The sequence below is a fragment of the Nylanderia fulva genome, unplaced genomic scaffold, assembly GCF_048542155.1.
Source record: "Nylanderia fulva isolate GAGA-0341 unplaced genomic scaffold, ASM4854215v1 Scaffold29, whole genome shotgun sequence".
NCBI lineage: Eukaryota > Metazoa > Arthropoda > Insecta > Hymenoptera > Formicidae > Nylanderia > Nylanderia fulva.
In genome coordinates this window covers 526,917-550,285 of record NW_028190358.1, presented here as the reverse complement: position 1 = coordinate 550,285, position 23,369 = coordinate 526,917, and the positions used below count along the sequence as shown (strand labels likewise).

General features: G+C 35.4%; 3 protein-coding genes across 3 annotated transcripts; all 3 read left to right on the top strand.

Annotated features, from left to right (window-relative positions):
* Positions 1-7,597: 7,597 nt before the first annotated feature.
* Positions 7,598-10,398, top strand: LOC146722661 (trypsin-1-like). Its single transcript, XM_085484042.1, has 5 exons — positions 7,598-7,664; positions 8,054-8,222; positions 8,837-8,972; positions 9,102-9,209; positions 9,755-10,398. The coding sequence occupies exons 1-5, from the start codon at positions 7,619-7,621 to the stop codon at positions 10,049-10,051; spliced, it is 756 nt and encodes a 251-aa protein (XP_085340168.1). The 5' UTR covers positions 7,598-7,618; the 3' UTR covers positions 10,052-10,398.
* Positions 10,399-10,595: 197 nt separating this feature from the next.
* Positions 10,596-13,538, top strand: LOC114933049 (trypsin-1-like). Its single transcript, XM_029305483.2, has 7 exons — positions 10,596-10,789; positions 10,864-10,916; positions 11,107-11,195; positions 11,415-11,559; positions 11,640-11,750; positions 12,173-12,316; positions 13,272-13,538. Exons 1-7 carry the CDS (start codon positions 10,744-10,746, stop codon positions 13,425-13,427), a joined length of 744 nt encoding a protein of 247 aa, XP_029161316.2. The 5' UTR covers positions 10,596-10,743; the 3' UTR covers positions 13,428-13,538.
* A 5,483-nt stretch (positions 13,539-19,021) lies between these two features.
* On the top strand, positions 19,022-21,216 carry LOC114933101 (trypsin-1-like). The gene is made up of 6 exons (XM_029305563.2): positions 19,022-19,184; positions 19,360-19,448; positions 19,641-19,782; positions 19,846-19,959; positions 20,156-20,305; positions 20,825-21,216. Exons 1-6 carry the CDS (start codon positions 19,083-19,085, stop codon positions 20,969-20,971), a joined length of 744 nt encoding a protein of 247 aa, XP_029161396.1. The 5' UTR covers positions 19,022-19,082; the 3' UTR covers positions 20,972-21,216.
* The last annotated feature ends 2,153 nt before the right edge of the window (positions 21,217-23,369 follow it).

The following is a 23,369-nucleotide window of genomic DNA, read 5'->3' as shown; positions in this document are numbered from 1 at the left end:
ATTGCGAAAGTTATTCGATCGTCATAACTCGCGTTTTCATATCCCTCTTCTTGTGATAATTTCAATACTTTATAAACACCGTTTTTATAATAATTACATTCGAATGAGGGAAGTATCTGTATAGCACATGGCTATGATTTTTATCAGGTTTAACTCGTATGCCGCTGAACATAAACCTCCATAAAGTAATCTTTCTACTCAAATCCGGCTGTATTTTTACATTTTTCTCTGCCGTACTGGATCCGTCATTTCTAATTTCTTTCTACAGTCGCGACAAAATAAAAGAGATGAAAGAGCATAATTTATAGATGGATTTACGTAGTGGGGAAACGATAAAAGAGGTAGCATTAAATTGATGTTAAGAACGGGGCCCTGGTCCAACGCAGGGATTACCGTCGCGTTCAGTTAGCAATAACCAACTGGAATCCAACGGATTATCCTCTTTGTAAAAATAAATGCCTGGAGCAAAGTTAAAAGAGAAACTCCAACTTAAACTCTTTGAGCGCGCAAACGTCCTCATGTGCCTTCTTAACATGAAGGGAACGATTGATCCTTTAATAACACATCGATATATCATTTTCGCGATTATGTTCTAATCTTATCTAATCCCTCCAACAATATTACCAAATTCTATGTAAACAAATTTCACGTGCAAATTTGACTCGAACTATCTTTGTAACGGGATGCTTGAAATCGACCCGTGAAATCCGATTCCGGCCGAATCCAATTAACCCTGACCTCAACCGGCCAGATCGAGACATACGAAGAGGACGGACTCAATTGAGAATTCGAGAGACTTAAACACTTGATGTGTATTCGAGTGTGCTGTCCACAAAAGAGAAAGAGAGACAGGGATAGAGAGAGAGAGAGAGAGAGCTACTCTATCGCGCACAAGCGCCAACTTTCTCACGGGGAAGTTATGTGTTAAGATCTCTCTGCTAGACCGCAGAGACCACGCGATATCTCGCGTGCAGAATTATTCGATGGGGCGGGAGGGTGGGAGGAGGGAGGTTTGCAAGCTCCAATTTTCGTGTGCTAATGCGGAATCCGCTTTCCATCTACTCACTCGATAACGTTACATGTCGTTTAGCGTCTCTAACACCATCGACGCATGTCGAAACGCGGATGTTAATTATTTCGGCGGTTTCTCCCTCGGAGTTTCCTAATCACTTACGGAGCCCGATTAAGCATTGTGCTTAACAGGTGACCCGACCGCAGGACGCGTTCCATCGCGGGACGTTAGGGAAGTTATGCATCCGGCGGACTCGTCGAAAGTTGCCGCTTAAAGTTGTCAACTAAAACGTGCAATAAAATATATTTCGGTACAGAGAAGTAAGTATATACATACATATATGAAATTGATAATCGCGATCTAATTATCCAGTTATCAATTTTAACCAATTTCAATTAATCATACATTTCAATCAACTTTACCTAAATTAGATCTTAAATATTATTCGTTAAGAGATCTGTCTTTAAGATTAAGATTGACATTTTTTAATATATTAATCTTACACAACGTGACATTTTATTATTTCTATTCTCCCTCCCTCTCTCTCCTATCTATCTATCTATCTATCTATCTCTGCAAATCTAGATTTATGTATACGATGTAGCTCTATTTCTTGCCTAGAACGACAGCGAAATAGGTCACTGGTGGCAGCGCAGTTGCGGGATTACGTCATCACCAAATTGATTTGCACCCAATATTTTTATACAACCTGCCCTCCCGTTTCATCACTGACGCACACACGCGCCACGCGGATTGATATATCACGGTATGCGAGAGAGAAGCCCCGTTGGTTGTGGTCGAAATTTTGCTGGCAAAGTTTGAAAAATGCGACAGAACCGCGACGGTGGCAGCCGCGGTCGCTTGTTCACGGTGCCGCGATGTTGATTGCCGATGGTACTGGCGTGTCCAATTCCGAGACATTATCACACAGCTGAAAACGGGAGAGGTCGCGTGGCACGTTGCATCAACCGTAATTTAGTAGGCCGTATTATGCAGGAGTCACGAACGCTAATGGTCACCGCAGCGCACGGCGCTCTGTGGTTAATTAAATTTTATTATAAATAATATTACGTGAGATAAATATATATTTTACACACACACATATATATATATATATATATATATAAATATTACGCGTACTAATATTATTAAAATGTGCTGTATTATATGAAACGACACACAAGGCAAACATTTCGGCTTTGTGAGAAGATTTTGCGAGGAATTCGCACCCCGCGGCTCCGAGTGAAATATTAAATCGTGCTCGTGAATTTCTCTCGCACGATTCTATCTCAGAGTGCGAACGACTAACCCACGTAATTAATTCATTGCTCGGCCGTTACGCTTTACGTACCTTCACAGCGCACTCCATTAAGATTTAAAATGTTATACGAGAGGTAAAACGCCGCGGAATAATACGTGTCCATCATTCCCATGAACTTTCCAACGCGTTGTACATCCTCGGAGCACATATCATCGTATAATTGCGAACTAATTTACAGTGTTAACGACAAGACAGAAACGTTTTACTTATGTGTATACGTATATATATATATATGTGTGTGTACAAGAATGATACAATATTATATTTTTAAACCAAAGAGGAATAAAATTTAAATATATATTGTCTCATATAATATTCTCCGCGATTCAAAAATCTTCTCTCTCTCTCTCTCTCAGTGCATGATTTTCCTTTTCTAAAAATTATTTTTCCACAAAAAAATCCCAGATAACGCGAAAAATATTGATGCCCTGGAAAATCTCGCGGCCGCACATTACTCGCGTTCGTTCACGGAAATTACCCCTCCAGACCCCTCTCCCTTTTCCACCCCCCGATTCGAGAACATTGCCGGTGGTGCAAAACGACGCCGGCGGGTATGATTTAGATAGGATAGCGGGACCATTCTTTTGGAGGGATAATCCGGCGGGTTCGTCCGGCGGTTCATTCATTATGCACGGCCATTTATAATGCACGTAGAAACGATGCATGCAGGTATAATTACAACTCCGTGTCCCCTCACGACGTCCTATATGCATATATCCCTCTCTTTCGGGCAAACCGCGATGGCTCTCTTTCCGAGTCGTCCGGCCGCATTGCGAGAGTAATCTTTTCTATTACGCCTTATCGGCCATTCGCCAGACAGTCGTGTCCTAACTGTATCTCCGCGCGAGATCGCGCTAACGATCGTTCGCGCTATCTCGATTTATCGAACGGTGCTTTGCGACAATAATCCAATTACAGTGGACACTCCGACGATTCATTATACGAAATTTGCGGTCAATTGAAAAGTATCCTTTGTGAAGGTAATGAGAGAGTATTGTGCGAATAATAAATGAAAACGCATGAATCAACCAAAGTGACACTTACGTAATAATATCGGTTCTTTCTCTCTCTCTCTCATTGTTTATATATAGCTCGCAATCAGATAAAATTATATCTGTAATATATAAAATTGAATAATTATTCATTATTATGTATTTTGCCTCTCTGTTCATGCATTCTCCCTCTGGGTGATTTTTCTGTTTAAAGCGTTTTAAAATGTACGATCGCAAAACTTGACGTATAAAATATGATAGTTTATCGCATCGCTATATTTTTATGTCCATATGATCGGCATAATTGTGCCTCGTGAAATGATATCGAGTAATTTATAAGTGACATAGAAAACGGTACGATCTTTTTTTTTTCAAGCGCTCATCTTGGATCATAGATCATAAACTACGATGGAAATTTATACTCTCGACATATCCCATCGAGAGAGATGTTTTCGACTACCGTCTCTCTTTCGAATGCGTTTCCATCTATATACTTGTAGAGCAAGACTCCGCGCAAGCTCCGTAAAAGCGAAGAGGAAAACGAAGGACGGGGAACGATGGAAAATCCAAATTGCCGCACAAAGCTCTCGCGCAATCAGGTTCCCGGTAATCCTCACGCCTTCAAGTACTTCGGCACGATCGCGAAAGCCAATTATGTGGCTGACATAGGTACAGATGCGGCTTTAAAGCTACTAGGCAGCTGGGGAAGGGAATGAATACGTATAGGCACATAGGAAAATACATTTCGACGTAGCGCGCCATTACTCGATTAACGCTAATTCGAATTATGCTGCAGCTCGTTATCAAAATCGCTAATTGTTAATTGCCACGCGCCCAATCTTGCTTCTCACGTCGACGTGGTACAGATGCGTCGCGAAGCGTTGCGTCATCCTATTTGCGATAAAAGTCTCGCAACGATCTCGAATCAAGCACCGAGAAACTTATAACTTACCAAATTTCCAATCGCGTCGCGAAACCATCCGAAAACCTGTCTCCGAACGTTTATATCTCATTCCGAGAGAGATCCTCTTTGGATATACTTCAAAATATTATCTCTATCAGGCTGCACTTTTACGAACGCACACAAGGATTGCATTTCGCGAAAAAATATCTTCGACCAGTTCTCGTGCATCTACGATATTTCAACGTGGAGAAACAGCAAGATGCATGTCCTCGATGGGATACATCCTCGTTTCTCGATCTCTTCTCGCGTACATTTGCGGTCGACTTTCGCCGCTGATAAATTGCGACCGGCGAAAGTGTGGAAATTGCATACGTCGTTGCAACGTCCTTGTCCCCAGTGTGCTGTAATCGCTTTGGACGGAGAGACGCGACGCTTATGGGCGAAGGAACAGGGAAAGAATATCGCGGGTAGTCGAAGGAGAAAGTACACCCCGTTACGGTACGGATGTCCACGGAGTGTGTCCGAGAATTCTCTCAGGATGGGACTCGTTAGACTCCTACATCGTGGCAGACTTACGACACCCAGAACTCGTTCCACCTCGACTACCTATCATGGCTTCGGAGATATATATATATATATAATAAGATGCAATTTAATTCGACCAAAAACTGGCTATTCATATAAAATAAGTACACACTACGTTTCGACCTACATTGTGGTTCTTTTCAAGTGTTGTTCTTATTCAGCAATTACATTAATTAAAAATAGAAACATGAAAGTTGTCCTGTCATATCGACAATCTGTTAGCTACTGACGTTTCTATTTTTAATTAATGTAATTGCTGAATAAGAACAACACACTTGAAAAGGACCACAATGTGGGTCGAAACGTAGTGTGTACTTATTTTCAATAAATAAATAGCCAGTTTTTGGTCGAATTAAATTGCATCTTATTATTTGTTAAAATTTTATCACTGGCGATCAACAATTAATTGTGAAGATATATATATATATATCGGCAAAGGACTTTAGTTCCTTTCCGTTCAAATTACGCTGATAGTCTGCTCTTCTGATTAGAATCAGTTCGCAGTACTTGGGAATACATTTAACCGATATGTTTGCATCTCTTTGGAACGTATACGAGAATTTAAAAGTTAAAGATCAAATCGCCCTAAATGGGCAATCCATCCAATTGCTATTCAAATCCGTATCCGGTATTAACTAGACCAAATTCTCGTTTAATTGCAGCCCGAACCGAGTACTCCTCTATCGATCAGCGGCCAATGCGTAAATGTATTTAACGAAAACTACTGATAATGTAATTTATATGCTGACATTTCAGATTTTCTACATGCAAAATATTCTCCCATTTACACACTGGTCTCGTCATTTACTCATTTATTTTGGACTATAATTTACGAGAGGATTGATCGGAAGAAGAGCTTTTGACAAACCATATAGCGCAGATTATATTTGTTGCTCGTCATTGTGAGATGAAGATATTCTTTCGATAACTGCCAGCTTCTCACCATCCGAAGATTTTAGTGCGTCTTCAAGAAAATGATAGAAAAATAGAGATAAAGAAATGATGAAAGAGAGAGAATAGCACACAAGATGGCGCACACGCATTCGGCGCGGATAACAGGGGAATCCAGGGGTGAATTCGAGCGAGAGAAGGAAGAGGAGGAGGTGGCCTGCCGCGTTGGAACTTTGATTTATATGTTAATCGCCAGACAGCAGTCGTTGCCGATGTCGGCAAGTGTGCAGTCTGGTATGGCACTCTTTTACCCCTCGTAACAATCCTCGAAATATCCCGTATAAGCAGACATCTGCTATATTTCGAGGCAATATTGGCTGGGTACGACGGAAAATCCGGAAATTTTAATTGTCAGCGAGTTTTCGAAGAAACTGTGTGAAAGTGTGAATATAATTCTGTGCCTTAAGCTAAGTAATACATTTTTAAGGCACGCGCAAGATATGTATAAATCTTTAAAAAGGATTGAATATGTTTTCGAACAAAATCATTCCTACTCGACAATTGGAGCTTCAATTTTATTAGTTCTGTTACATATTTGCATTTAGGAATCGTCGATAAAACCGGGTTTGTCGATATCGTATTAATATCAGAATTCATACTATTTCAATAAGTAAACCATACATATAAGACGATTAATTAATAATCCATGGATCAAAATTGTCTGTCGAGCGCAAGATAGATGGATACGAAAATGATTCATTTCCAGTTCAATGGACCTATGGAATTATTAGAATTTCATTAATCGATGTATTGAAAACCACCACAGTTCATGCGTACGAATTCCAAATGTCTGTTGAAATAGATATAAAAGATATATGTATAGGAGGGCGAGCTTTAATTGAAATTGCGAATTTCCAGCGATTAATTAGTTGTAAACCAATAATATGCGCAGAATTTCGATTATGAAAATTATAAAATTAAAATGATATTTTTTAAAGAAACATTTATGTGTTTTTAATTTTTAATTAATATTAGGAGAAATATTCTCAAATATATAATAGAAGTAAGTATTAAAAATATATATTATAGTAAATATCTGTACATATTTATCAAAAATAAATATTAAAAATATGTGAACATACTTCACATAAAGTGTATCATTTAGGAACTAATAAAAAACGATGGGTATATAAAGCAAATATCTTATCGAGATGAGTATAATGATTTTTATCCGTTACTTTTATGGCCTACATTTCATTTCAACAACAAGTTGTGAAACTTTTTGATGTACAGCATGATTTTTACAAGATAAAGACTTATCGGAGCTCGATCGGATCACATTTGTGTAAACAAACCTACAACCAATCACTTATATGATTATTTAAATGCCGTCTGTCACACATTGCACTCGAATTTTTGAAAAATCACGTATTATAATATAATTTCAATCGAGAAAAAACCGATAAAATAATCTAACCGATAAAGATACGACCGATATACTTAAATGACGTTTAAAAAAGAAGTGATATTCGAAAATAATGAAAAATTGATCAAGCTTTTTGTTTTATTTTTGATATAATAAAATTAAAATGTAAAAAAAAAACGTATAAAATTGTCTACGCGTAATAAAATAAAACAAAATAAAATAGAAAATCTATATTCTGAAAAAGTCGTCTATAGTCTAAAATAGCCAATACGAATATTTCTACGTCTGGTTTTATTGCGGTTTATTTACAGTTCGTTATCGTTTATTTCCTATATGACATTTCTTTATAACAATTGCGTTACACTATGCGATATTCGAAGAAAATGGGTTGCGTTGTCACGAGATAAGAGTTTTTCACCAGATGAGAAACCTGTCTCCAATATAAAAGCCAGTGCGTGTACACGACATTAGTCTGTATACTTGTAAGATGTTGCGAAGTTTCGCTTCCTACCTCTTTCTCATTGGAGGTTTCGGTGAGTGGAAGAAATCGATAATTTTTATATTTGTTACACGTATAATGTATCTTTTCGTGCAAGTTTATATTTTTATATTTGCAAATGTGAATATTCAATATATGAATATACATAATATAATTAATGTAACACAATTAATTTGATACCGAGCTTTACAATTAATAATGGCGCGTGAAATCAAATCAATACGGTAGAATTTACTTAGCCATATTGTCTATTACGCTCGAGGAGTTCTATTTTAAAAAACAAAAATTCAAAGGCTACAAAACGCTACGTGTAATAAAAGCGATGAAACCCTTGCGTGATTTATGTATTCGCCGCATTTTGGGGCAAACTTTTTTGCTGAAATAGCCAGAAAATAAATTCTCTCGTCAAATTTAATATTACAGCATCCTTCTTGCGACCGGCTTTTTTTCTTGACCCTCGGATCGTAGGAGGTACGATAGTTGACATAAGTCAGCATCCTTATCAATTGAGCCTCCAGCGAGGTACACAGCATACTTGCGGGGCTGCCATCATCAGTAATAAATGGGCTGTCACTGCGGCTCATTGTGTCAGGTATATACGTATTTCTTTTTATGTATGTCGCGCGCATTATCTCATCCCGAGAGACAAATTTAAATCTTTATAAAACCCGCGTTTGGGATAATGACCTCTGGCCTTATCTTTGAAAAAGTCTCTTAATTATAATTTAATACTTCTTATCAAGTGTCAAATATGATGCCATCGTATTTATCAGGACTGTATTTAGCTTTCTCGAAACCCGTTATCAGTATAAATACGTCTTACTTATAATCTATCGAACTTTAATAATAAATAAATGTTTTAAAATAAAAGACCTGGTTTGAAATCTAATAACCAAATAATCAAATATAGAAGACAATTTTAAATTAATTTTCTCATTTAATTTTATTTTAAACAGCAAATTGAACAGAATTTTTGATTATTTGCAAACAAATTAAATACCATATTGAGCTTATTCCGATGAATATTGTCACAGTGCAAGTTGGAAAATTGGAGGCACGTTTGCGCGATCATCCTCGCTATTACGAATGCGATCGCGCATTTACCAGTAAACGTTTTGTCGATATTGTCATAGCGTGGTTCGCATATAGTATGTAGTTATTGTCACAGTATTTTCATATATTGACGCGTATTTCGTTTCGTTGCAGTTTATCGGCAAACCGTTACAGACTGAATGCAGGAAATAATGACAAGTACAAGGGTGTCTATTATCAAGTTAAAAGGATCATTCGACATCCGGCTTACAATGACTTGACGATCGATTACGATATTGCTCTTCTCGAAGTACGTAATATTAACTCTCCCCTTCTCTTTCTCTCTGTGTGCTTTTTTTCTCTTTGCTTACTAACAGCCTGCGCCAGCTGACAATAACAACATCGGTAGCTCTCGCACGCTCTGGAAATTTCATTTCAGGTCGACGGCGAAATCAGATTTAACGATAGGTTGCAGCCAGTGAAGCTTGCGGAAAACGAACTCGCGAATGGTGTTATGGTGAACGTTACCGGATGGGGTGCGGTGCAGGTGAGTTCACAGAGAATAGACTCATTATCTGAACGTTGCGGAAAACAGATGGTGTGCTAAGTAACAGCGAATTTTCCCGATCGTTCGGGCGCGATTCAAAGATTTCACGAGAGCAATCGCGAAAATTTCATGTTATCTCATGTGTATCTGGTGTCGGAAATCGGAACCGCTGCATTCGATTGGTGCATTCGATGTTGCAATACGCGACCGCAGAGAAAATCGATATTCGCGATGATATTAAATCGTGTTGCGAATGTATATGAAATATTATATTACGCACATATGCGAAACGGTAATATTAAATTATATTTAGCCGCGGATTTCTGTCTTATTGTTAGTAAAAATGCATTTTTCGCATCATAGCCTTTATTAGTAATCGATTTGTAGAGGAAGATAATTTTTGTATATGTCATATGATATATATATGTAATAATATACGATTATATTTATAATCGTAATATGGCTTATTAACGGCCCTAATTAGAGTCGCAGGCATATTAAATTCAATGAATTGAAATAGTGGAAGTTATGATTTTTTATTTTAGCCAGGTGGAAAGTCGTCACCCGTGTTGAGAAAAGTGTCGCTTCCGATCGTCGACAGAAAAACGTGTCGAAACAGATACAAATACGTCCGCAGCATCACCGACAGAATGATCTGCGCGGGTTACATGGAGGGTGGAAAAGATTCATGTCAAGGTGATTCGGGTGGACCGCTCGCAGCCAATGGCACCCTCTACGGAATCGTATCCTGGGGATATAAATGCGCCCAGCCGCTTTATCCTGGTGTTTACACCAACGTCGCGGGTCTTCTATGGTGGATAAAATGGATTAGTGGGGTTTGATCTCTGACAATTGCGCACGTCTTGAAAATGCATTTTTTTTTCATTAAGGCAGAAATTATATTCTGCAAACAATGTACATTTTGCAATATTATCTAAAGACAAATGCAAACAAGTTTAAATAGCTTTGGTTATGAACAATTTATAAGCAATAGCATATCGTTACAATAACATTTATTGGAAAGTATATCAATTAAAATTGCAATAATGAATATACAAATAAATTATTATTAATGAATGACGTGATCAATGTTATAAATATCATATATAATCCAACAATAAGCTCCGACTTTTAAATTGTACAATCATAAAGATGAAAAGCTAGTGCTGATTAAAAAGTATGAAGAATATCTTACATAATCTTGCTCTTTATACCACAGAAATTCAATTAATTATCATGATCTTAACACGATTTTACCATTATCAACCAATTGATAAGGTATCATTTATATATTATACGTTTTATATCCCATATAGATACACAAACATTTATCTCGTAATGGAATTGTACTTTTAATATATAACTTTAAATTAATCACGCGATAATTCTTCACATTCCTACGATAACACTTTATAATTGTTTTAGATATATTGTAGATAACGCGATAGTAAACGTTTATCTTCAGATCAAATTTTGCGTGGACAAAATCTTTTTACATTAGAAGCATTAGTCGTGATCGATCAGCACAAAAGAAATGTCCAAGAAAATCATTCTATTCTTCTGCAGCCTTCTGGCATATAGTGAGTTCAACATTTTTACAAGTATTCGCACTTCTTTGATTAAATTGTTTTTACTATATAAAGTGTAATTATAGCCGTTAATACCAAAAGCCATCAATATGTGGACATCGAGGATTATCCATACCACGTGAGAGAAATTCCATTTCTTTTTTTTATACGCAACGGCTCTCAGTATCGTGCGTTCCACTGACAAATAAAACTATACGCCATTCATATGTGGTTTTAATCGGTAGTCAGTACAGCGCAGTGACTGTAAGCCGCTATTATTTTCGAATAAATCGGATTTCAGATAGAATTCGTTATTTCAATACCGATAGGTATCGATCCAAATTGCCGGACGTCACGTATGCAGCGGCGCATTCATACACGAATCGTGGATTATGACTGCGGCATCCTGCGTTTTCAAGTACGTGCTCTACTGTGAAAAATATATAATAATGTACCAGGTGTCTCTTTCAGACAGAAGACTTTGATTTCATTGAGTTTGCTTTTTCTCCTAAAGAACGCGCCGACCTTTTCTTAATTATAATTATTTCTTTTTGTTTTATTATGTATTTTTGTAATTAATCTCAAGTATAAGATTCTACGAGTCCAACACATTTTTATGTATTTTTGGATCTTACAGTAAAGAATTATCGATAATATCCGTACGCGTTCGTTCCTCCTACGTAAATTGCAACTCTTGTGGCAATGTCTTAGAAATAAGCAATGTTGCAATTCACGAAAAATTCGATAAGTACGAGTACTTCAACGACATAGCATTGTTAAAGGTATGTTTTTTCAATCACTAAGCAAACATTCAGCACATATGTTTATCGTGATAAACTTGTCGCATTTATCAATCTTGTAGCTAAAGAATCCCGCAGAGTTTGGAGAAAAGTTGCTTCCTATCGCGCTCCCGGAGAAGGAAAATGAACAAATCCAGAATGGAACATCCTGTGTCGTGACTGGCTGGAAAGTGGTAAATTTCGAATAACTTTATATACGCGTAACTTTAATTTATTTCCAAGCGTACTCAACTCGTAAACATCCGTACGTGAAAAAAGTGCCATTTAACCAAGTGTTCAAGTATCACGCAATCTATAGAATGTATAATTCGCCGATTGTTCCGCGGTGAAACTTTGAATCTTTCGTTTCTTCGAAAGCCTCGTGCGTGCAAAGAAAATGAGATTTTGACAGCACGCACGCGGATATGCAAACTATCTACGCAATTTTAGCTGACAGTTATTCAAAGTCACGTCGGTGTAGCAAAGTAAATCGTTATGAAACACGAACGCAAAACGTTCGCGCGCGTTCGTAGACCCCGATTTGTCCCGGGAGAAACTCAAGTTACAATAACGAGAAACGTGTCGTAAAAACGTGCGAGCTGTGCCAAATTTGCAGAAGCCGGCCAAGACTGAGCTCACAACGGCCGTGGTGGCGATCATAAATCAACGTACGTGCAAAGAGCGGCTGCCGAGCTATAAGCCCCTGTCCGAGGAGATGCTGTGCGCCGTTAACGCGACCCGACCGTCGGAAAGGTGTCAGGTAAGATGAACATAAGATGAGGTTGACGCGACGCAACTCGCGACACTTGGCACGCGTGCACGGTATATGCATCATCTACGTGCCGGGTACGCGTTCTAGGGTGTCAGGCGCAACGGGTCGTGTTCTTTTTAACAACGGAAGATACCACGGGAAAAAGAGATAATGAACAATTACAGAATTTATCTGTGCGATTTGTGTTAAATAGTCATTCTCACTCACGCATATACCTAGCTCGCGTTCATATAATGATCTCGCGCAGGAAGCGGAAACGGTCGGTGGAAAATGCGAGGCGCGTAAATTAAGAGCAGTCCGATGGTGGTCGAATTCCAATTGTACACGGCCGCGAGTGTACAATTACGTCGATGGAGTCAATAGTCTTTCCGCAAGTATGCGCGCGGCTGGTTCAGGTGTCGGATGCACCAGATCGGTGAACAATGCGGCACTTGACTCGAGAACGCAATTTCCACGCGCCGCCGATGTACCGCGAGCAAAATGTGAAGAGACTCGTATACGCGCGCTAGAAAAATTTCCGTTATTTCGCAAACGCGGCTATGTTCGAAGACTATAGAACGAGAGAGCACTTTTGTGTGTAGATACAGTGTTTCGCCGTAACACACGAATCGTATTTACCGTTTTATTTACAATCAATTTATACGTAGTGTGATATTACCGAGAGTTTGCATAAATTTTCTAGAATTTTATAGATGACTTCTGAAATTTTCTAATGCATCTAAAAATTATCAAATGAAAAAGTTCTGACAGCTGTTTAATAAATGCGATATATTTTCACAAATAAACAAGATTTTAACGTAAGTGGATAGAGGATCAATATTTGATGTATCTTGAGCTTGTATATATATATATTGCGTCGGTCGTTGAATATCTTGATATCAAGCAATTAAAATGATTGAAGCGTCTAGCGATATCAAAACCATCGTGATATTATTGTTTACAGGGTGATCTAGGTGCGCCTCTAGTGTCGCAACAAACGCTGATTGGTATTCTATCCTACGGATTAGGATGTGAAACCAAGATACATCCAGGAGTCTACACTCGTATCAACAGCTACTTATCTTGGATCTTTGTAAACTCCGGCATCAATTATAAGTAAGACGTGTAAAATCATTACACTTTAATCCCAATTAATTATATACAGTTTATGTCTACATGAAAAATTATAATGTCTATATATCTTAATAAATATATAAAATTTTGCAAATTAGCATAATTATACCAGATTGACTTTACAACACCTTCGACGTTTAATTTTCGATAACCAAATATCTCCAGTTAAATTTTACCTCATTATAATAGTTACGAGTTTAATTAAAATAAAGAGTTATATAATATTGAAGTATTACATAAAATGAGATATACATTGTATATACATATATGTATATGTACGTATCTGTCTCTCTGAAAGATAAGAAAATAGCCGCTTGAGTGCAAGTAAATAATTACTTGAATTCAAATATTATGCGGTTTCGTCAATATCTAATGCATATTTATAACGATTTAACGTAGCAGCAACGAACTAGCAATCAATTATTTCGACCTACCGCGTGCAACCGTACCCCTTGATAAAGTCCATGAATACAGTACCTCGAGCATGCCATTTAATTTAAACGTTAGCGGTGAATGTTCTGTACTAGCGATTTCAAATATGGCTTAATTGTCATGTTTCGAAAATGAAACTTCCGACACGCCGTCGCGATTGGTCGTTAAATTACCGTCGATATTTTGCGCACGCCAATTAATGAAAGAAAAGGTTTATAAAAATTTATACAAATTTACTCTTCTCTTTTCCATCTCGTTGAGAATCTGATTGTACAGAATTAATCAGCGGTTAAAATCTTTTTAGCAGCTTTATTCAAAGAATAATGACTACTTATAATTTATATTTTTTGCACGATGTTTATCAAGATAAAAACGATGGATAAAATTGATTGCCTGGTAATAATTATATAAGTGTACAGTTTTAATGCACATACATTACGCTTCTTTATTAAATATAATTAAAAAAAGATAGCACCCATGTGTGCGTGAGTGTGTAATGATTGTCTGTGGAACAGTAAATAAATGAATAAATGTATGTGTGGATTTATTAATGTTTTAATCGCTAAAAAAGTCTTAGACAACTGGCTATTCCGCACAATCGGCTTCTCAACAAGATAGAAACAATATGTAAATATTTGGTATAAACTTTTATACATAATGCATTTTATATCATCTTCTCTTATAAAAAATATTGATAGTTTGCAAAAATTAATACAAACATTTGTATTTTTTGAAAACTGAAAAAGAATTAGAGAAGCAAAACTAACTTTTTTTAGTATCCAATTGTGAAATGCCGCAACATACTTTGGAATGAACAAATTTTGCACAATCGAAGGCCCCAAGAGACACAATTCCTATCAGATGGCCATTTTGCAATGGACCGCCACCATTCTAGAAACAAACGTGTACACAAAATTCGAAGCGATTCTTCGTGAGTGTTTGTGTAGTAATTCTAATCGGTTCTTTATCGTGGCAAGAGAATAGCAGCGATAGAGGATACCCCCTCGGGAACACGGCTGCAGCCCCCAAGTCCCTTACAACGATCGCTATGTGCAAGCGCAAAAATCGATAGGAGTCGTCGCAATATATTATCCGTTCCTTCCGTTATCCCGCGTAGAGAGAAAAATATCGCCGCCGGAAAGCTCGCCAATTTTCGATCGCGACTGCTCGATATTTAAAACTGTCTGCGTAACGGCATAAGAATAAAAGTACTACGACGAGCGATACTTTTCATCTGTGTGCGGAGATTAATATTTTTTCACCAGCGAATCCTTGTGCAACATTTCCGTTTCTTTCTGTTTCTTTTATTCTTATTCTTCTTCTATCCGCTCTATCGTCTCGAGCCGGTTTACTCACAAAAACTAGACAGGGAGAAAAAACAAGAGCTTTTCCTTACTTTTACACTTGTTTATCCATTGGATATACATTATTTCTCACTCGAAAGACGAAAAATTACATCATACATATTTTTTTTCTTCCTTTTTTGCTTGACGCTTAAGGAACCTACACAAACCTTAAAGATTGCGCACAGCTTTTCTTGAATAGAAGTATTGCCTGAAATAAGTGACATTTGCATTTTGCATAATTTATCGATGTCGTTGCTTCTTAATCGATAGCTACCGGTAGCATAATTAGGCATCGATCCGAAATATGCGCGAAATAACGTCGTGAAATAAGTTGTCATAATGCCAACAAATAGCAAAATAAACATCCAAAAAGACTTATCTTTTGTGTGAGCAAAACTGAGAGCGACAATAACATTAATCTTGCAAACTAAAATGCTTGGACGAGTGTTGATGATAAAATTTGATTATTGAAAATAATTGTCTACAAACTTCAAATTGTTAATAGTGAGAGATTGTTTTCTTCCTATTTATTATTTTACCACTTTATTTTTCTTATAATACATATTTATTTTTATTTATTATAATATATAATAATATTTATATTTACATAATATTTATTTTTATTACTTTTGTTATTTTTTTATTTACATAATTATTTGTTGTTAATAAACAGGAAAGAAAACCCATCTTCTAAAAAACAAATCGTCCGTAAAGATCGACCGCTCGTAATACTAACTTCACAAATGGATATTCTTCGATACTTCCGTTCTTTCTTTCAATAAATAATCCTCAAGTCTAGCAAATCTGGAGTTCGCAGTGATATACCGCAAAATAATTCTTTCTCAATAATTTGTACATCGCTTGAATGAGAAAAATCGGATATTAAAATATACATAAATTTAAAAATTTTTTAACTCATATATCTTTTAAAGATCTTTAAAAGTACCAGACTTTTGCGGATTTTTCGGAACGTTTTGTAATCATTGTATTTTAACAACATATTTTGAAGATTATAATTAAAGAATTGAAAATCTCAATATAATATTTAGAATCACTTACAATTTTTATAAAAATTATAACTCTGCTTACATACAAATCCCTATCTGTTGTTTGTTATTAAAGTTCAACGTAGATGTTTACGTTATTATTAAATCGAATTTTTATTGTTGATTTAAATTTTCACTGGTCATTGTAAATTAATTTTATTTTTTATTTTAATCCATGGTTTGAATGCAATTTTAAATACATAGTTGTTAATTCAATTAATTATTAATTAAATTATTAATATATTTGAATATATAGATTATAATAGTTATTGATATAATTTAAATAGATTATATTTATTCCACTTAAAAAAGTAGTTAATAATTAATATCATAAAGTATAAATATTTTTCGGGTAAAAATGGAAAAATAAATTTATTCTATTCACACATAAACAGCATTAATTCTATATTATTTGTTCACATTATAAGAATTTTATCATTGTTTGATCTAACGCAGTAAAAAGAAAAAAAACAGGTTTACTCATCTTTAGTGAAGCAAACATTTTATTCGGGTAACATTGCATTTATTACGAGCATTGTAATGTTGCTAATGAGTCAGTGTCGAGAATGTGCGAGCAAAATAAAAACATAAATGTTATGTTGCACGGCTAACACCACGTTTCATCGCAGAATAAAAGTTGAAAAGTGAAAATATATGTCGATCATTATTACGTACGTCTTGAAGGCATAAATAATATTGCATTATGACGAATATTACAGAGAATATTTTATAATTCTTATTTATAATTTTACTTTTCATATTTTTCGCTCAATGAGCAAAAATGATTTTAAAATTTTTGAAAAACGAAATGTATATAAAGACTACAGACGAGTACAGCAATATAATTTCGACAAAATTGAGAATTAACTCTATTGTGCGTGTAAATCCTCATACAATCTGCCGTAGAATGTGATATTACATTTTACTGGCGTGAAATTAATTAGTGTAAAAACAGAAATATTCTGGTTAAATCGGGCGATGCAGTAAAAGCACGTTTTAACTCTCAAATTTTTTGCTTTTATCTCTCGAAAAAGAGAACATTATATGAACATACATGCGTTAATAGAATATTAGTAAAATGTACATCAAATAATAATCTCGTAAAATGGAAAATCTGCTATAAATTTAAATAAATATTATTTTCCTCTCGCTATAATGTCAATGTCAGCGAATATCTTGTCGCGGGATTATTTTATCAATATTGCGGTCATACACTCATGGCTGATGATAGCGCGACAGGTTATATATACGTTGATTAAAAACGCGTTTCGATAATAACAGGGCGTAAACCTGCCTTACGCAATTTGTCGTATAATTTTTGAGTTATATTAATTTTTAATAAAAGCATATTTATATATAATTTCAAAAAAGATAATTTCAACGATAATTTTGGATCGATCCTTTAACAGTCAAATATCAAGAAATGTTTTATTATATTTAGTATCTTATATATATATATATATATATATAATATTATAAGTGTGTATCTCTTTTTATATACTAACTTTGCAAATTTAAATGTTACTGGAAAGCTCACTTAAATTTAGTTTCAAGATCTTGTAAAGATTCTGCTATCTATTTACACTCTCGAAGTTGATGCTTACAAAATAGATCTGTCAGACTTACGTTAAGGGATACAAGTATAACTTCGAGAAGTATAACTGTAGAATATTTCATATTATTTGTGTGAGTATACATTTCATAATATGTATGTATGCGCTAAACCGTTATATGTTTGGTGAGAACTAAGTAAGTATCACGAGTTAGAAATTTCGAACAGATTACAACGAGTTAACCTATGAGAGGAAGTTTACGTATACGGGGGCAGCATCCACTCAGATTCGCCGAGCAGCATCTCCATAAGTGAGATTGTTGTTTCGCGATTGAACACAACTGGGGACGCGATCACCAAATAATTAAGTTACTAATTGCATACAACGTTATATTGCTCAGAAATTTCACTCACAATCAGTTGTTGTTTCGAATTTTCTCTAATATCTTTGCATCTCACTGTGTCTCATTATTAAATTCGTAAATCAATAATAAACAATAAATTTAATAGATTTTTATTTCTCTCTCTCTCTCTCTCTCTCTCTCTCTCTATTCTTGTATATGAAATATATACATCTATGTAATCTTCCCATTTTATATACATGTTAATATTACGAATATGCTACTATATGATTTTAAAACTGTAGAGCGAGCTTTCAAGCTTATGTGGGGACATTCAAGCATTAGCCTCAGGCAAGTGGAGTTTGGAAATTCATGTTTTTTTTTATACGATCCCTATTGATATATCGTTATAAACATATTTTCATTTTACATAGGAATATCGTGCAATATAAAAATAAAAAAAAATTAAACCACTGCACTATATTACACTATGAAATTGCATTTTCGTGATATGTAAAAATAAAAAAGAACGATTGAAATCGATATATAAAGTTAAAATTAAAACGTAAAGCTAATTTTAAATAAATGCTTTGAGATCTGTTGAGCGCAAAACTTTTTAAATTATAAAAAATATAATAATAAAGCATACAAATAAGTGTTAATATCTTAAATGCATTTAAAATATATTATCGATTTAATTTCATATCTAAAAATAATTTATCTATTTCCAATTCTTTCCGATAGTATATCAATAATTAAACGGCTCTTGAAAAATTGCACCTTATGAATGATTTCTCAGAATATCAACGTATATCATATCTTGATATCACAGTGTCATTTGTCTTATCATCGAATAACCGTGAATCCGTGAGCTGATTTTCGTATAAACATGTTAGTAACTAAGTCGCCGTAACAACCGTAGCCATGCTGATTATATTCTGTCTGACGTTAATAGTTTCCGCCTCGTGTTTAGAATCTAGAATAATCGGAGGCACATCTACAACTATCGATAAATATCCATATCAGGTCAGTTCACGATTGAAATGTTTCATTGTAATTATTATATGGCTCGATACTCGAGTAATTGTGTAAATTTGCTACAACAATATTGATGCTTAAATATTCCTCAAGATTTTCTAACAAATAAAATTATTTTGCATGTAAAATGTTATTATTTTCTTACGAAAATTATTTTGGGCAGGTTTCTCTTCATTACAATAATAAACTCGTATGCGGAGGTTCAATAATTAGCAAAGAATGGATCCTAACAGCAGCACATTGCGTTTACGGGTTCGTGTCAATTTTTTGGTTTTTAATAGAATAGATAATAAATAATATTTTTACACACACATGTATACATACATATGAAAAATCAGAGAAACAAAAGAAAGAAAAAGAAGAAACTAAAATTTAAATTAGATAACATAGTTCTACATCATAAAAAATTGTTATATCCATTAAACGTGTTTATTATTATTTTAGCTTAAAAGTATCACTCTTTAAAATCCGAGTAGCCAGCAGTTATCACGATAATGGAGGTATTCTGATCACAGATATTTCCTCAATTATTTGGCATGAATCGTTTGATGAGGATAATTACGATTACGATGTGGCTTTGATCAAAGTATGTAGCCAATTACGGCTTAACCATCACAATACATATATTCTTAAAATAAAATATTTGTAGTTACTCAAGCCTTTGTCCTTGGATCGAAACACAAAAATTATTACTTTGGCGACACCATCAATTGTCATCAAAACTGGTAACAATGCAGTTGTTTCGGGATGGGGAAAAACGTCGGTAAGTCTTTTCCGATTGTTCGTGTCATCAGTAATGACATATGACGAGATTGATTGTCTGTATGAAAATTAAGGTTTATTCGTTGATCGTTTAACGTCGTTCAATTGATCGTCATGACAAATGTTGACATAATTTCCGATGGACGTTCGATAAGCTTTCAATAGCCTACATTATGCAGGAATGTTGCGAATTTTAGGCAAACGGCGAGAGTTCCAAGGTACTGCAGACCTTGAAGATTCCGATTTTTGATCAAGAAGCCTGCCGAAAGGTTTATGCTCGTTGGCGAATAGTAACACCCAACATGCTATGCGCAGGTTTCACTACCGGTGGAAAAGACACTTGTCAGGTATATGTCTCGTGTTTAATCAATATTTTTATTTCATTGTCTGTTTCCAAACATTTATAATCCTTTAATCATAGATATTCTTTTTGCATCTTTTTTTTCTCCATATTACTTTTCTATATCTTACTTCATATCTTTTTCTATTACCTTCCCTTACTATATATCTGTGTGCACATAAAATATATATGAAATTCTCTTCTTATATCTTTCCAGGAAGCCTTCAAAAGAGATTGCTCTCTACGATAATGCATACACACAATATAAAATATTATTAGTATAAAAATTTTCATATATATTATATATTTATATGCGTGTAATTTCTCTTTTAACAATATTAATATTGTTTATAATTTTTTACCAACATTAGATAGATTACTTCAACATACTTGAAACCAACACGATCAATATCCTCGTCACATATATACATATACCGCATTGAAACGATTTTTTTGTTGTCGCACTACTTTTTCGAAATAGCTTCCTTATACAAAAGTGAAAAAGTTTTATTTATTTATATCGCAGGGAGATTCTGGTGGTCCGCTCGTGTACAACAGTGTCCAAATTGGGATCGTGTCCTGGGGCGCTCAATGTGCGAGTGCTGGATATCCTGGGGTGTACACGCGAATATCCACCATACGGAGTTGGATAACTAAGCGAGCGAACGTGTAGCAGAATTAATTTCTTCCCTTCCTGCTCTTCCCCCCATGGAAACAGGAGGAAGGTAGCGTACCGTTGAAAAACTATTTGCTTTTGTTTAACCACATCAAAATAGGATAGCATTATGAAAAAGATACCACGTACGAATTATACAACAAAAGAAGACTGGCTGTGTTCACAAGTGAAAAGAAAATTATTTGCAACAATGACGAAATTCTGTAATAGTGAAATAGAAGCTAAAGACATTGTAAAATTTTGATGACGTTTAATTATTATGTGTTCCCATCCATATGAATCATTACGCGTAGATATTATTTTCGTGCGTTAATTAACATCAAAATTCGTAAAATTATATCGTTTCAAATTTTTATTGTAAAACACCAGTTAATGTGCGACCAGTAAATGTATATGTTTTAAATATATATATATATATATATATATATAAATTTAAGATTTTTTCTCTCGATATTATTTTTTCCAGACGTTGCGCAATGCATTTTATCTCAAGTATCAAAAAGTACTGACAACGAATATCGAACCTAAAATATCGTATCGAACTTTCTATAGAACAAAACGTCAAACGTCGTAAACATTCAAATTTTATTAAAAAGTGATAGTGATCGATTTGCGAATATATATCAGATTAAAATGACGAATTCTGTGATAGATACAGTTTCGCGCGTAAACGTGACGTAACGCATTTATAATCATGTATATGCACAACGATCAAGTATTTTCACGAATTGCACTCTCCACATGTAAGAGAGAAGGAGAGGGAAAGAGAGAGTATATGTGTATGTGTAATCAATTCCAAGGTAGCGACGTGTAATTTTGCGCAATGCAATAAATATTATCTTGCTGCCCTTTACATTTGCCTCGACGTAAACGTTCGTCACGCGGGATTATTAATTTCAGCGTCGACTCGGAACGGTGGCTCCGGGTTTCGCCACCACCACGCGGTGGCATTGAATAAACGGTTTTGCAGCCCCGCACACAGGTGGCTGGCTCGTAAACGGTGGCACAAACAGTCAATGTACGCGTCCACCCTATCTACGTACCGGGTGCTGCCAGTAAAGAGCGTTGCCGTACGTACGTGACGCCCGATGATTGTCGCTTTCGACTCGAGGCGAGGCGTCATGCTGCGTCAAGGAGCAAGGCGCGTTCGCTTAGCGCTGTTAACGGCTCCGATCGTTAAGAATCATGACAAATATGGCATATTAATGCGCCATTAGAACCGATCGATATTTCCTCGGATATATCAGTTCTTGTTATCCGGCGGCGGTAATACATCCCAGCCCTGTCTTGTTTCGTGCGCGCGGATATACGCGCGGAATTTCTGATGACGATGAATTATACGTGCCGCAAAATGCTGCTAACCCTCGAACATTGTATCCGGAATTATCTGAGAAGTTTAAATTTATAATTGAAATTCGCCTACTAAGATGGATTCTTCGTCGCGATTGTCGTTCGAAAGCGGAGCTGATTTTCTTCAGGAAAAGAACGATCAAAGAAGAATGTCTTTATTGATTCGGCTATTCTTCATAATGTTATCCATTACTCTTCAGTAAAGTCGCTTAATTATCTCGCGAATGTTTAATTAAGCCTCGCAAGCGCTTCATGTCGGGTGAGCTTTTCAATGTGCGATATATTTTGTTCTACAACGTTGCTCAGAATAAACGACGACGATAAACAAGCAGAATCCAGGTCGAATTCTCGGAAATTCAACGCGATCGGTTAACCTCGGATAACCCCCTGTAATCCGGATATCGGAATAAGAAAAACGCGTATCCGTGGGAAAGTATTGGTTCATCGAGATGAAATTTTTATGCGTATGATTTACTTTTAATACTGCTTTCTATCTTGCAAAAGGATTTGTCGTAAAGACCTTTTCGTCAATGGTCATACATAATAAATATTATACATATATTAATAACAGTATTCGACACATAGAGTATTAGACACGTGATTTAACTGATTAAAATCGAATTATCAGCTTTCTCTCTGAGAGACTTCAATATTAAAAGCTATTCCGTCTCCATACATTAATACTCTTCTGTACGTTGACAATCATTAATGTGACGAGAAAAGAAATCAATGAAGAAGAGAATTATATATGTATCAGTTAAATTATCTTTATATTGAGTAAACTAATATTAATGATTACATGGAATACTATAATGTATTTTAAATGTGTTTTGGATTGTAAAATCAATAGGTTATTTTTTTCAATAATCTCTTATTTTAAATTAATACATTACTTCTTTATAAAGCTACGTTAATATTATTGATTTCCTCATTTATAAATATTGTTTCATTTTCCGAGCAGTCTCAATTGCTGTATATTTTCGCTTCTATCGTATTCGTGATTAATATAAGCAACACGGTTCTTCCGCTTTAAAAAAAATTTTAA

What these genes read in the sequence shown, in the direction of transcription:
- LOC114933049 (XM_029305483.2), top strand. Translation starts at nt 10,744, where the DNA reads ATGTCCAAGAAAATCATTCTATTCTTCTGCAGCCTTCTGGCATATA. An exon ending in CTGCAGCCTTCTGGCATATA is followed by an intron (nt 10,790 to 10,863) that starts GTGAGTTCAACA and finishes GTGTAATTATAG; the next exon opens with CCGTTAATACCAAAAGCCAT. An exon ending in ACGACATAGCATTGTTAAAG is followed by an intron (nt 11,560 to 11,639) that starts GTATGTTTTTTC and finishes TCAATCTTGTAG; the next exon opens with CTAAAGAATCCCGCAGAGTT.
- LOC114933101 (XM_029305563.2), top strand. Translation starts at nt 19,083, where the DNA reads ATGCTGATTATATTCTGTCTGACGTTAATAGTTTCCGCCTCGTGTTTA. An exon ending in TCGATAAATATCCATATCAG is followed by an intron (nt 19,185 to 19,359) that starts GTCAGTTCACGA and finishes TATTTTGGGCAG; the next exon opens with GTTTCTCTTCATTACAATAA. An exon ending in GCAGCACATTGCGTTTACGG is followed by an intron (nt 19,449 to 19,640) that starts GTTCGTGTCAAT and finishes TTATTATTTTAG; the next exon opens with CTTAAAAGTATCACTCTTTA.
- LOC146722661 (XM_085484042.1), top strand. Translation starts at nt 7,619, where the DNA reads ATGTTGCGAAGTTTCGCTTCCTACCTCTTTCTCATTGGAGGTTTCG. An exon ending in CTTTCTCATTGGAGGTTTCG is followed by an intron (nt 7,665 to 8,053) that starts GTGAGTGGAAGA and finishes TTAATATTACAG; the next exon opens with CATCCTTCTTGCGACCGGCT. An exon ending in CCGGATGGGGTGCGGTGCAG is followed by an intron (nt 9,210 to 9,754) that starts GTGAGTTCACAG and finishes TTTTTATTTTAG; the next exon opens with CCAGGTGGAAAGTCGTCACC.